This window comes from Medicago sativa, chromosome 4 (genome assembly GCF_051527215.1).
Source record: "Medicago sativa cultivar Bolivia chromosome 4, Bolivia_mono, whole genome shotgun sequence".
NCBI classification, from domain to species: domain Eukaryota; kingdom Viridiplantae; phylum Streptophyta; class Magnoliopsida; order Fabales; family Fabaceae; genus Medicago; species Medicago sativa.
In genome coordinates this window covers 8,156,403-8,169,574 of record NC_140752.1, presented here as the reverse complement: position 1 = coordinate 8,169,574, position 13,172 = coordinate 8,156,403, and the positions used below count along the sequence as shown (strand labels likewise).

Below are 13,172 nucleotides of genomic sequence, written 5' to 3'. Positions count from 1 at the left end.
TTCCTTTGTGAGCGAAAGTTCTAGTGACTTGCATCCATTATTTCCTTCATTGAATTCATTGAGTGGTATACGTGCCAACTTTGTTTTAATCTCATCCTTCACAAAAGTGTAAATGTTGGCATAACCATCAAATAATGCATGACGATTATATTGCCAAGGCCTTCGAAGATGAATGTGGCAAGTATCCATTGGGATAACATCACACCATACATTTTCTTTATATCTCTTGTCAATGGAAAATGAGACAATGGAGTGTTGAGATACTCTTACCTCATTGTCCTTGTTGAGCCATTGCAGCTTGTATGGATCTGGGTGATTAATCATTGGGAACTTTAACTCTTCTTCTATATAGTTTGATGCAACGTTTTCACCACTTTTGTTATCGATGATGACATTACAAACCCTGTCTTTGTTTGTTGATGTTTGCAAGCTTCTTTCAACCTCCAAAGATTCACCATATTCAACTGGAAGATATTCTTCGTCATATATTGGTTCATCATGCTCCTCTTTTTTAAACACCTCAAGAATATCTTCAGGACCATACTCATCATAATATACTGGATCTATGTTTCCCTTTTCTTCAAACACTTCACAAAAGTCAACACCATCATATATTGGATCTCCATTTCTCTCTTCTTTTTCTTCTTCAACAATATTGTTTATTTCTCCATTAATGATGGTGATTACTTTACGATTGACACAGTCTAAGGCTATGTGTCCATGCCCTTGACACATGAAACATTTAGGTATCTTGGTATTTCTCTCTATGAATGTATTATGTTGGGGTTTGAATGAGGAAATAGGTTGGTGGGTTAATGGTTTTTGAGAATCGATATGATTTTTGGTGGGGAAAAGAGGTCGGTAGGAAGATTTTTTAGGCAATTGTTTTTGATTAAAATTGGCTTGATAATAATGAGGAGGTAAATACTTACGGATTAGTTTCTGACGCATTTTATCCCACGTCTTGATCTTGCTTTTTCCTTCACACTTACGTCTCCTTTTAAGATTTTCCCACCAAATTAAAGCTTGTTTCTTTAGCTTTACTGCAACAATCTTTACCTTATGCTCCTCTGGTATCTCCTTGTACTTAAATAAGCATTCAATAGCCTGGAGCCAATCAACAAACTCATCTGGTTGTAGTTCTCCTTCGAAATCGGGAATGTCGACCTTGATATCATTCATCCGAGGTTGACATCGGTGTGAGCGACTACTTCTAGATGAAGAAGAGTCACTACCGGAGATATCATCTTCGAATCTCCTTTGTTGTGCTTCCAAAAGGGCTTGTTGGGCATTGACGGTCTCTTGTAGTTGTTGAATTTGTCGCCTCATTTCTTCCATTTCAATTTCATGAAAAGATCTTTCGTTTTGTCTTCTAGGTGGCATTTTGACAATGGTGGGCGATGATTTTTTTTTTGTTTGTTTTTTGGGTGAAGATTGTGGCGAACCACTATACGACAAAGAATATGTTCCCTTTGACTCTGAGCCAGATTTGGCATCAGAGCTGGTTACGATACCTAGGAGTTGAGTTTGTGCGAAAAAATCAACGGAAAGTGAGTTTTCAAGTGAGCAAGGAGTTCCTTTGAAAAACTTCACTTTGCGGCCATTTTGTTCGCGAAACTAACACCTTCATTTTGTTCGAGCGAAGAAATCAACGGAAAGTGAGTTTTCAAGTGAGAGCAAGGAGTTGCTTTCTCAAAACTTCACTTTGCGGCCATTTTGTTCGCGAAACTAACACCGTCATTTTGTTTGAGTTTGAGCGAAGAAATCAACGGAAAGTGAGTTTTCAAGGGAGAGCAAGGAGTTGCTTTCGAAAAACTTCACTTTGCGGCCATTTGTTCGCGAAGCTAACACCACAAACAAAACAACCACGCACCGCCACGTTCTTTTCATAAAATTGAAATGGAAGAAATGAGGCGACAAATTCAACTACTACAGGAGACTGTCAAAGTCCAACAAGCCTTATTGGAAGCACACCAAAGAAGATTTGATGATGATAATGGCTCCGGTAGTGACTCTTCATTATCTAGAAGCAGCCGCTCGCACAGATGTCAACCTCGGATGAATGATATTAAGGTCGACATTCCAGATTTCGAAGGAGAACTGCAACCAGACGAGTTTGTTGATTGGCTCCAGGTTATTGAACGTGTATTTGAGTACAAGGAGATACCAGAGGAGCACAAGGTAAAGATTGTTGCAGTAAAGCTAAAGAAACATGCTTTAATTTGGTGGGAAAATCTTAAAAGGAGACGTAAGTGTGAAGGAAAAAGCAAGATCATGACGTGGGACAAAATGCGTCGGAAATTAATCCGTAAGTATTTACCTCCTCATTATTATCAAGCCAATTTTACTCAAAAACAATTATCAAAAAATTCTTCATACAAACCTTTTTCCTACACAAAAAATCAAATTGACTCTCCTATACCACTAACCCATCAACCTATATTTAAACCCCATCATAGCACAATAAAAGATAAAATTACCAAGATCAACAGAACCATATTCAAGGTAAAGATTGTTGCAGTAAAGCTAAAGAAACATGCTTTAATTTGGTGGGAAAATCTTAAAAGGAGACGTAAGTGTGAAGGGAAAAGCAAGATCAAGACGTGGGACAAAATGCGTCGGAAACTAACCCGTAAGTATTTACCTCCTAATTATTATCAAAACAATTTTACTCAAAAACAATTAACCAAAAAATATTCATACAAACCACTTTCCTCCACCAAAAATCATATCAATTATCACAAACCCCTAACCCATCAACCTATTTCCTCATTTAGACCCCAACATAACACAATCACAAAGAGAAATACCAAGATACCTAAATGTTTCATTTGTCAAGGTTATGGACACATAGCCTTAGATTGTGTCAATCGTAAAGTAATCACCATTGTCAATGGGGAGATAAACAATATTTTTGAAGAAGAAAGAGAAGACATCCATGAATTATTTGAAGAAGATATAATGGCAGAACCAATCTATGATGAAGAATATGTTGGTGCTGATATTTGTGAAGTGTTTGAAGAAGAGGGAAAAGGAGATCCAATATATGATGATGAATATGGTCCTGATGACATTCATGAAGTGATTGAAAAAGAGGAGAATGACGAAGCAATATATGACGAAGAATATCCTCTTGTTGAATATGGTGAATCTATGGAGGTTGAAAGAAGCTTGCAAACAACAATAACGAATGACATGGTTTGTAATGTCATCATCGATAACAAAAGTTGTGAGAATGTTGAATCCAATTATATGGTGGAAAAATTGAAGATGCCGACAAAGGAGCACCCACATCCATACAATTTGCAATGGCTCAACAAGGATAATGAGGTAAAAGTATCTCAACACTCAGCTGTTTCATTTTCCATTGACAACAATTATAAAGAAAATGTATGGTGTGATGTTATTCCAATGGATACTTGCCACATTAATCTTGGGAGGCCTTGTCAATATGATCGTCACGCATTATACGATGGTTATGTCAATACTTGCTTTTTTGTGAAAGATGTGATTGAAATCAAGTTGGCACCTCTACCAGTCAATGAATTCAATGATGGAGAAGAAGTATTCAAGCTACTTGGACTTTCACTCACAAAGGAACCATTCAAGGATAAAACAAATTCATGTCTACTTCGTCCGGTTCCTAAGCCACCCTGGGAAAATGTTATAGTTGTTGCCGTAAGGATGAAGAAGAAACTCTTGACTCGAGGACGAGTCTCTTCCAACCCGGGGAGAATGATAAAGAATTATGGAGAATGATAGAGAATGATGAAGAATAATATGGAAGACTCTAGAATACTAGAGAATAATGTGGAAGTCTCTAGAAGACTAAAGAATAATATAGAAGTCTCTAGAATATTAGGGAATAATAAGGAAGCTACTAGACACTACTAAATAAGCACTAGGGAAGTCTTAACTTTTCTAGATCATTCTAGTCTTATGTACTAGAGTATCCATATCTCTAGACTTTTCTTTGTTTCTAGATATTTCTAGTTTGTAATGGAGAGTCTACCTAGAGTAGTATAAATAAGGCTCACCACCTAGTGTGTTGGCATCATCAAGCATTGAAGAATTCCAATAATAACAACTTTCTTTGAGAATATTAGAGAGTTTCTCTATTTTCTCTACATTTCCTTTTGTCCCTGAGCCAGATTGCTTATTAATTCTCTCTAGAACTTGAATAAAAACATTGTATAGGTTTGAAGATTGAATAAAAACATTGTATAGGTTTTTTTTTTTTTTTTTTACAAAAAAAACATTGTATAGGTTTGAAGATATATTTTCTAGGATTGTTTAATATATTGACCTCGTACAAAGATGGACCCTCCTATTTTCGGTAATTTTTAATAAAATATATATTTTTTGTTCTCATTTAAAAATAAAAACTAAATTATTTATTTAATGAATATATTCAAAGTAATATATTTTCTACCCATGCTTTGGTTAAAGGGCGACTATGGGCCTAAATTATTACCCGTACTGATAAGATTTAAGAAAGTGGTAACCCTAATTATTCTTTCTTCCAACTTCCATTCCATCTGCGCGCCGCCTAGCACATCAACCATAGTATCTTTGTTCTCTCTTCGTGGTTCAAAAACAATGCCGGCGGGGGAAGCATCATCAAAAAGGGCAACAACAGCAGCAACACGTTCATGTTTACCAGAAAAGTTATGGAAACACATCTTCAAATTCCTCAACGACGAGGACAACAACATCTTCAACAGTTTTCACAGAAATGGGATGCTACGTGTTACCCATCACCACCGCAGTTTCAGGTCTCTCTCCCTCGTCTCAAAACAGTTTTTGTGCATCACCAACCGTCATCGATCCTTGGTAACAATCTCCGATGCAACAATCCCTTTCCTTAATCGTCTCTTTGAAAGGTTCCCTAACATTACATCAATCAATATTACCCTCTCTTCCCGAGACAGGAACCTAGAAGTTGATCTCAGCGAGCTTCTTACACAAATCTCCACTTTCCCTTTGGACCTCAAATCCCTCGCTCTCTACGAGCCAATTAGGGTTCCCGCAAATGAATTGCGAGCTTTGTCCAAGACGATGAAAAATTTGACATCTTTCACTTGTTATCGAATGAGGTTTATCAACAAGAATGATCTCTTTTTTATTGCTGATTGTTTCCCTTTACTCGAACAACTCATCCTAACCGACAACGGTAATCCCCAAAATTATGTGCTAGACAATGATGATCAATTATTGGTGCTTCCCAAACTCCGCAGGATTGCTTTATCTCTTAATTTCATTGGTAATCACTCAGTTAAAGATCTCTGCAAGAACTGTGACCTTCTTCAAGAGGCCAAAGTGATCCGTGGTACTTCTGCTCGATATGCGACAGCTAGTTCATTGATGGGTCCACAATATCAACTGGCTTCAAGATGTCGCCGTCCAGCACCTTGAGCTTCAAGATTTTATGATATTTATTTTGATGATTCTTAATATGGCTGTTCTCGCAAAGAAAACATATGTATTGGGTTAGATATTATTTATCCAAGTTTGAGTTATTTATTTTATTTCTCAATTTGATTATAAAGTTTCTCATATGCTTGTTGAAAACACATTTCTTCTTTCTGAACATTCATACTGAATGAATTTTTGCTTCGCTTTAGTCTTTTATTAAAAGCATAATGGCTCAGATTTGTGAGCTATAATGTTTTATAAGAGATGTGAAGGTTTCATTTGAAAGCTTATAAATAAAATTTGTATGACTCCTCTGTCCACATTCTTTATTGTCCAGCAGGAAAATATAAATTCTAACAAATCTTGTAACATTTGTTTAATACTACGTATAAACTTTCACTGATTTATTGGCTTCTGACTTTTGAATATTGTTTGTTATGGTTTTTTCACCAATATTAATTGGCATTCACAATTTTAGTTTTCATGATTCCATATGTTATGCATTCAAATTAGTCTTTAAATCGTGCTCCTTATATGCAAAACAGAATTCGAGTTCAAGTTTATAACAAACATGAATGCATTTGACGAGGATTGGTTTATTTTGGTTAAACGATTCTTAGCATTTTGTTTGAGGTTTGTTGTGGTAAATTTTGCTTAGACAAACTATAGAAATCTTGTGAAAAAGAGGTACCAGTTTCATGAATGGAGAATAAGAGCTGAACATACCTCACTAGTGATGAATGCAGGATTTCGATTAACCTGCTACAAAAACGGGTCTATCAAGCTTGTGTTAAAAGAACTGATTCTATGAAGCAGATTGAAGGTATAAATCATATATTTTTAACAAATGGTGCTTACCAAATGGTTATAAAGTTCTGGCAGAACTTGCATGAAAATTTACTACTTCAGATGATCTAAGCTTTATGGATGTTCTATTCTTACCTGATTTTAATATTACCTTGTGTCAATTACACTTTGGTTTCTTACTCACAATCTTCATTTATGTGCTTAGAATGTCGATAATTATTAGTCTTTTACCTGTTTTATGTTTACCATTCAACAAAGCTTTTTAATTTGGTTGAATCTCAAAATATCTATTTCATTCATTTTGATATGAAATTAGAAACTTCTCCAAGCATGGTGATATAGTCATTGTTCATGACTTAACACTTCATGTCTTTGCACTCATCTTCTTTTACCTTCTAATGCTGCTGCTGCTGCTAGAAAATTCGGTGTGTTGCTGCAGCAGTATTGTTTATTGACTTTAGAGAACAAAACTTTTACTCTATCTGTCAACATATTAACATTATGTAACATATTAACATGTGGTTCAGAAATTGAAATTTTTTGTTATCTTTTTTCCATCAGCTGCTTTATGTAACTACTTTCATCTTTGTATTTGTAATATTGAGAGATGAAGGGTTACAATAAGGATTACAAAAGTCCCTCTTTTAAAATACTAATTTGTAACTACTTTCTGTTTGTAGTTTTTTTCTTCTATTAGACTTACAATAAGGATTAACTATTAAACTCGATCGTCTATTTTTTTTATAATGGCAAATATGTATTATAAATTAAAATAAAAAGGTGAGGTATGCTACAGGAGTCCAAACATACATACAAATTTGAGTATAAGAAGTACTCAGGTCAAGCGATAATAAAATGAAAGAAATCCTCCCACAAAAAACAAGAGCAAGAACTAAAACCACAAAAGAAACACAAAACTCCTAACAAGAACACCCAATGATAGCCGAACAAGAGGAGGATTATGAGCAGAACCCCTCAGTCAACCAACCCCAAGACAATTCCGCTACAAAACACTAACGAAGCCAAAACAGAATGGGTTCATGATCCCACTCATAGAAGGAACATGCGTGACTAGAATGTTTACCTAAAAACCACTTCCAAGAGATGAATTTCACCAAATTCACCAACTGGAGCACATACGTCTCCTTCTCCGAAAAGATGCGAGCATTTTGAGATCTCCACATGGACCACACAACATATTGCCAGATTCATAAGAAACTTAACATCTCCTTTTTCCATCCACCTAAATCGAGATAAAACTAAGAAGACTCGATAGATTTGAAGGTGATCAAATCTTAGATCTCTGATACCCAACCCTCATTCGCTCTTAGGCTAACAAACATTTGTCCATTAAACCCAAGGAATCTTCCTCGCCCCTTTAGACACTACCCACAAAAAATGACGTTGAATTCACACAATCCGTCTCCAAACACCATTTGACATTTTCATGAAGGAAAGAAAAAAAATGGGGATAGAGTTATGTACAGATTTTAAACACTCGTCTTGTATAACCAACCCTCGCTATTTTTTTAATTAATGAGATTTAGATTTTTTTTTCATTATAATATGTTGATTTATGGATGACACAATCAAGAAACCGGCCTCCGATGATTCTATTTTTTCAGTCTTGTATAAACACGCCCATCATCTCTTGAACCAACCATTTATTTTCTCCATAAATCGAACATTGTTTTTCACAAGGTGATATTGTTCAAATTCCAAAGTTCCATGTAATATATTTCTTCCCTAAAGCAAGGGGATTCCTATGCTACCACGTATTTTACCCCTCTTTTTTTTGTTTTTTTGAGTATCTACACCAGTATTGTCCCCTAGCAAGTGAAATTGAATTTATTGAAATAAGGGAAAATTACAATGACCTTCATTAAGGTCTATTAAAATGACACTGACACCCCTTCTAGTTTTAAAACTAATACTAACCTCCCTTAAGCTCTCATCAAATATACAAACACCTCCCTTACTTACTAACATCGTTTTTAGTCCTTTTAGTTTGACAAAATTCCCAAGTTAGTCCTTTATGTTTCGAAAGTTTTAATTAGGTCCTTTTAGTTTGACAAAATTAGCATGTTAGTCATTTAAGTTTCAAAAGTTTCAAATAGGTCCTTTTAGTTGATAAACTATTTCACCGTCACCGTTTCAAAAGTTTCAAATAGGTTCTTTTAGTTTGACACTTTTGAAACTGAAAGGACTAACTAGGGAATTCTGTCAAACTAAAAGGACCTATTTGAAACTTAAAGGAATGACTTGCAAATTCTGTCAAACTAGAAGGACCCAATTGAAACTTTCGAAACTTAAAGGAATGACTTGGAAATTCTGTCAAACTAAAAGGACCCAATTGAAACTTTCGAAACTTAAAGGACTAACTTGAGAATTCTGTCAAACTAAAAGGACCAAAAGTGGTATTTGACCTTTTTTCTTTCACGGCCAATTTGACCTCTCGGTCATCGTCAAACAAAAAAACCACCACCATCGACGGTGGTGGGATTACAAACCTCATCGTTTCTTTTCACTGCTTCATCCCCATATCACCATCAATATTTATTCGTACTTCATTATCTTTCTCCACCATCACCATTCTCCCCTATGAGAACTCTCCAACAATAGTTGTTGATTGGAAAGAGAAACCCAAAGCTCCATTGGTCTTCATCTTCACAAATACAAAAAATTAGAGCTCTTGCTTTATCATAACGCACAACCGGCATGGCCACTAATCGTGCATTATAACACATCGCAGAACTATAATTTTTACGAATCCAAACATATGTCACTGAAGGAACATGAACAATAAATGCACTATGAGAATCAAGAGCTAGCAGCCTACGAAAATTTCTGCAAAAAAAAAAAAAAAAAGTTGGTTTTTGAATGACCTATTAGGGGGTATTCCAAAACAATTTTTTTTACAGGGGGTAATGATGTAGTAATTTTGCATCAAAAACAAGATAAGTATTTGTATCGTCTCCACAGGGATTAGTGTGACATCACGGATAGTTTAACATCAAATATCATTCTAAGTAAAAAGGGTGCAAAGTTTGGTTTAATTCTAACTAAACTAACTATATTGCAAAAGTAAAAGAGGAGATTAATAAGGATTTAAACTTGTTAGGAGTAGAGTTTCTTAACCAAGCGTCACACATAACCTAATGATCAATACGAATTCTAGCTTCATAACCAACATTATCACAATCATTTCTACAATATCCTTCGTGTCCAAAGTGATATTATTAGTTCTAAGGTATCGTTTAAACAATTGTGTCAATATCATTTAAAAGATAACATAATCGATCGTGTCATAAAACGATATGTATTTTTATAACCTATCTTTTAAACGTTCGTAACCAAATCATTTAAACGATCACAAAGACGATCGGATAACTTAATCGACCGTGTCCAGCCTGACTAAATGTCCGAAAGCATTGAGTTCTTGATTGATGGTGATTATCCAAGATTTAACAAAGGTGTCAAGTAAGACAACCTAAGATAGATTGATATTCTAGCTCTAGATTCAAGAGTTTGTGTCCAAATCATCTTGAATCTCATTGAAAGTATTAAGAACAAGAATAACAACAATATTGGATATAAAATATGCTAGAACCATATATAAGCTTAGATCAAAAGATTACATGTTAGCAAGTATCAAGTACCTCACATCCCAACAAAGGGTATTTAGCTACACATCATCATGGAAGCCTTGCAAGGATGGATTGAAAAGGAAGGATCCATTACACTTGTGATGTCTCAACAAAGGAATAAGAATCCAACTTCCAAAATCACTCTCACTCTATATGATCTAGCCTTATTTCTCTCTTAGATATTACAAGTGAAAAGCTAGAGAAAAACTTATGAAAAACTAACTAAGTTACTATCTAATTTCTCCTAATGAACTACTAGTATATATAATATATCAAGCCCAAAATATCTAACATAATATCTAAATAATATCTAATGGAATAGTAAATATCTAAAATAATATCTAACATAATATCTAAATAATATCTAACATAATATCTAATGGAATAGTAAATATCTAAAAGAGAGGTAAACTTTTATTTTAAAGGGCTGAGTTTTTACACCTACGCTAATAGCGTAAAATACGCTATTAGCGTGGTAGGTCGGCCTAAGCTCTGGCCAATTGGAGTGTGCCACGTTGGTCCTTGGCCCTGTTCTTCACCCTTGGTACGCTAATAGCGTAGTCCTCTGGAGCATTTACGCTACTAGCGTAATTTACGCTAATAGCGTATTTCTTCAAACCCAGATTCTGCTTCGCTCCAGGTACGCTAATGGCGTACCTCTCTGGACCAATTACGCTAATAGCGTGGAACACGCTAATAGCGAATTCTTCAAAACCAGCTTTTGCTAATTTGCACTTTTTCATGATTTTTGGTCTTTGCTCAGTGTCTTGAGGCTAATTCCTGCACAAAAGGATAGAGTAAGATATATAAAGCGTAATAAGGCATTTAACGCTTATTTCTCGGCTTTTCCTACAATAACTTGCAGAACAAGTAACAAAAAGTGCTTTAAAATATAACATGAATTTAACACTTTTATGACATTTATCAGGTAAATAAAAAAAATTACAGGGGGAAAACCGAAAATGACTTATATTACAGGGGGTAAAACACTATTAACCCTAAGTTAAATGAGGAGCCACTATACATCTTACGAACATATTGTAATTATGACTCAAAGGTATTAGCATCTGCGTTTATTGATGGAAAGGACGAAGCACCGAAAGCACAACTAAAGTTTGTTTTCACCGTCGGTGGTTTTCTGTTTGGCGTTGGCCGGGAGGTGTTTGTGTTGATATGGAAAACTAACTGTGTTGATATGGAAGGGAGGTGTTTGTGTATTTGATGAGAACTTAAGGGAGGTTGGTGTAAGTTTTAAAACTAAAGGGATTGTTTGTGTCATTTCAACATAACTCAGGAGAGGTGAGAGTAATTTTCCCTTGAAATAAAGACCTTTGGCTTTACCATAAGGTGCCAATGCATGATGAAGATTGTTTTGACATTACAATGTGCACCTTAAGCCCTAAAAATTCTTCATTTATAGTTTGACTAGGGTGCGAAGAAGGAGGATTCTGATTGAATGGAATGGAAATAATTGAATTTATTGTGAATTTAAGAGTTTTGATTTTTGTGTTTAGAAGAATATTTGAGGTAAATATAACATAGATTCATGATATTTGTCGAATTATTTTTATTCAAGGAAGATCATGAAGATTCAAATGAAGAAAACGACGATTCAAAGGAAGAAGATGAAGTTGATGAACATGTTCATCTTATTTCTTGATTTCTTTTTATTGTCAATAATAATATATTTTAAAAAATAAAATTATGTATTTCTTTTAATAAAAAAGGAGAAAAAGGATTTACATGTGTTTTATGAGAGATAAAAGTCCTAAACAGAAAAAATAAAAGACCAAAATATTACAAATAAATAAGATAAATAACCCTGTATAACTATTGCCTAATATTTAAGAAATTGGTAACCCTAATTATTATGTCTTCCAAGTTCGATTCCATCAGCACCGCCTACCCCATCAAGAATAGCATCTTGTTCGACACAATGGCAGCTGGGAAAGAATCATCCAAATCCAATGTTTCAAAAACAAAGGCAAGAGTAACAAAAAGAAAATTGGCGACAAAGACAGCAGCAGCAGAAAACCCTATGAAACGAACAAGAACAGAAACGGTAACAGCAACAGAAGCAACATGCTCGTATTTCCCAGAGGAGATATGGGAGCGAATCTTCAAATTCCTCAACGACGAGGACAACATCTTCAACATTCTTCGTCCAAATGGGGATATAGATTTTTCCCATCACCACCGCTGTTTTAGGTCTATCTCCCTCGTCTCAAAACAGTTTCTGTCCATCACCAACCGTCTCCGATTCTCTGTGACAATCTCTGAGAAAACAATCCCTTTCCTTCATCGTCTCTTTTATAGGTTCCCTAATGTTACATCCCACAATATCACTCTCTCTTCCCAAGACAGGAACCGAGAAAGTAACCTCGGTGAGCTTCTTACACAAATCTCCACTTTCCCTTTAGACCTCAAATCGCTTACTCTCTACCAGCCCATCAGGCTTCCTGCAAATGAGTTGCAAGCTTTGTCCAAAAAGATGAAAAATTTGACATCTATCAATTGTTATCAAATGAGATTTATCAACAAGAATGATCTCTTCTTCATTGCTGATTGTTTTCCTTTACTTGAAGAACTCATCCTTACCGACAACGGTTTTTTTCGTAATAGTGTGATAGATCGTAATGATCAATTCTTGGCGCTTCCCAAACTCCGCAAGATTGCTTTAACTCATAATATCGTCGGTAAGCACTCAGTTAAGAATCTCTGCAAGAACTGTGATCTTCTTCAAGAGGTCAAAGTTGTTGGTGGTTGTTGTGCACGATTTTCTTATGGTACATGTCCACGACCAAAAAGTCGTCGTCGAAAATATCAATGAGCTTCAAGATGTGGTCATAATTATTATGATGATACTCTCCACAGTAATATAGTTTCATTTAGAATTTGATTCTCAATTTGGTTATTCGTGCACAGAAAACATATGTATTGGGTTGGATATTATGTATTCAAGTTTGATTTTTTATTTTATTTTTCAATTTGATTATAAAGTTGCATATTTACCTGTTCAAAACACATATCTTCTTTTTGTAAATTCATACAGAATGAATTTTGTGTTCGCTTTAGTCTTTTGTTAAAAGCATAATGGCTCATAGTCCTATAACTTTAAATCAAGAGGGGTTCGGATTTGTGAGATATAAAGCTTTCATTTGAAAGCTTATAAAGGGAAGCTGTATGGCTCCTCTGTCCACGTTCTTAAGGCTACATATAAACTACGACTGATTTATTGGCTGCTGACATTTGAATATTGTTTGTTATGGTTTTTTCCATCTAGTTAGTTTTTAAATCATGCTC

At 35.1% G+C, this 13,172-nt stretch overlaps 2 protein-coding genes across 2 annotated transcripts; both read left to right on the top strand.

Moving 5' to 3' along the window:
- Positions 1–4,537: 4,537 nt before the first annotated feature.
- On the top strand, positions 4,538–5,536 carry LOC146925987 (uncharacterized). Its single transcript, XM_085708063.1, has one exon. The coding sequence runs from the start codon at positions 4,600–4,602 to the stop codon at positions 5,413–5,415; it is 816 nt and encodes a 271-aa protein (XP_085564189.1). The 5' UTR covers positions 4,538–4,599; the 3' UTR covers positions 5,416–5,536.
- Positions 5,537–11,805: 6,269 nt separating this feature from the next.
- Positions 11,806–12,807, top strand: LOC146925986 (uncharacterized). The gene has a single exon (XM_085705659.1). It carries the CDS (start codon positions 11,806–11,808, stop codon positions 12,697–12,699), a length of 894 nt encoding a protein of 297 aa, XP_085561785.1. The 3' UTR covers positions 12,700–12,807.
- Positions 12,808–13,172: the final 365 nt, after the last annotated feature.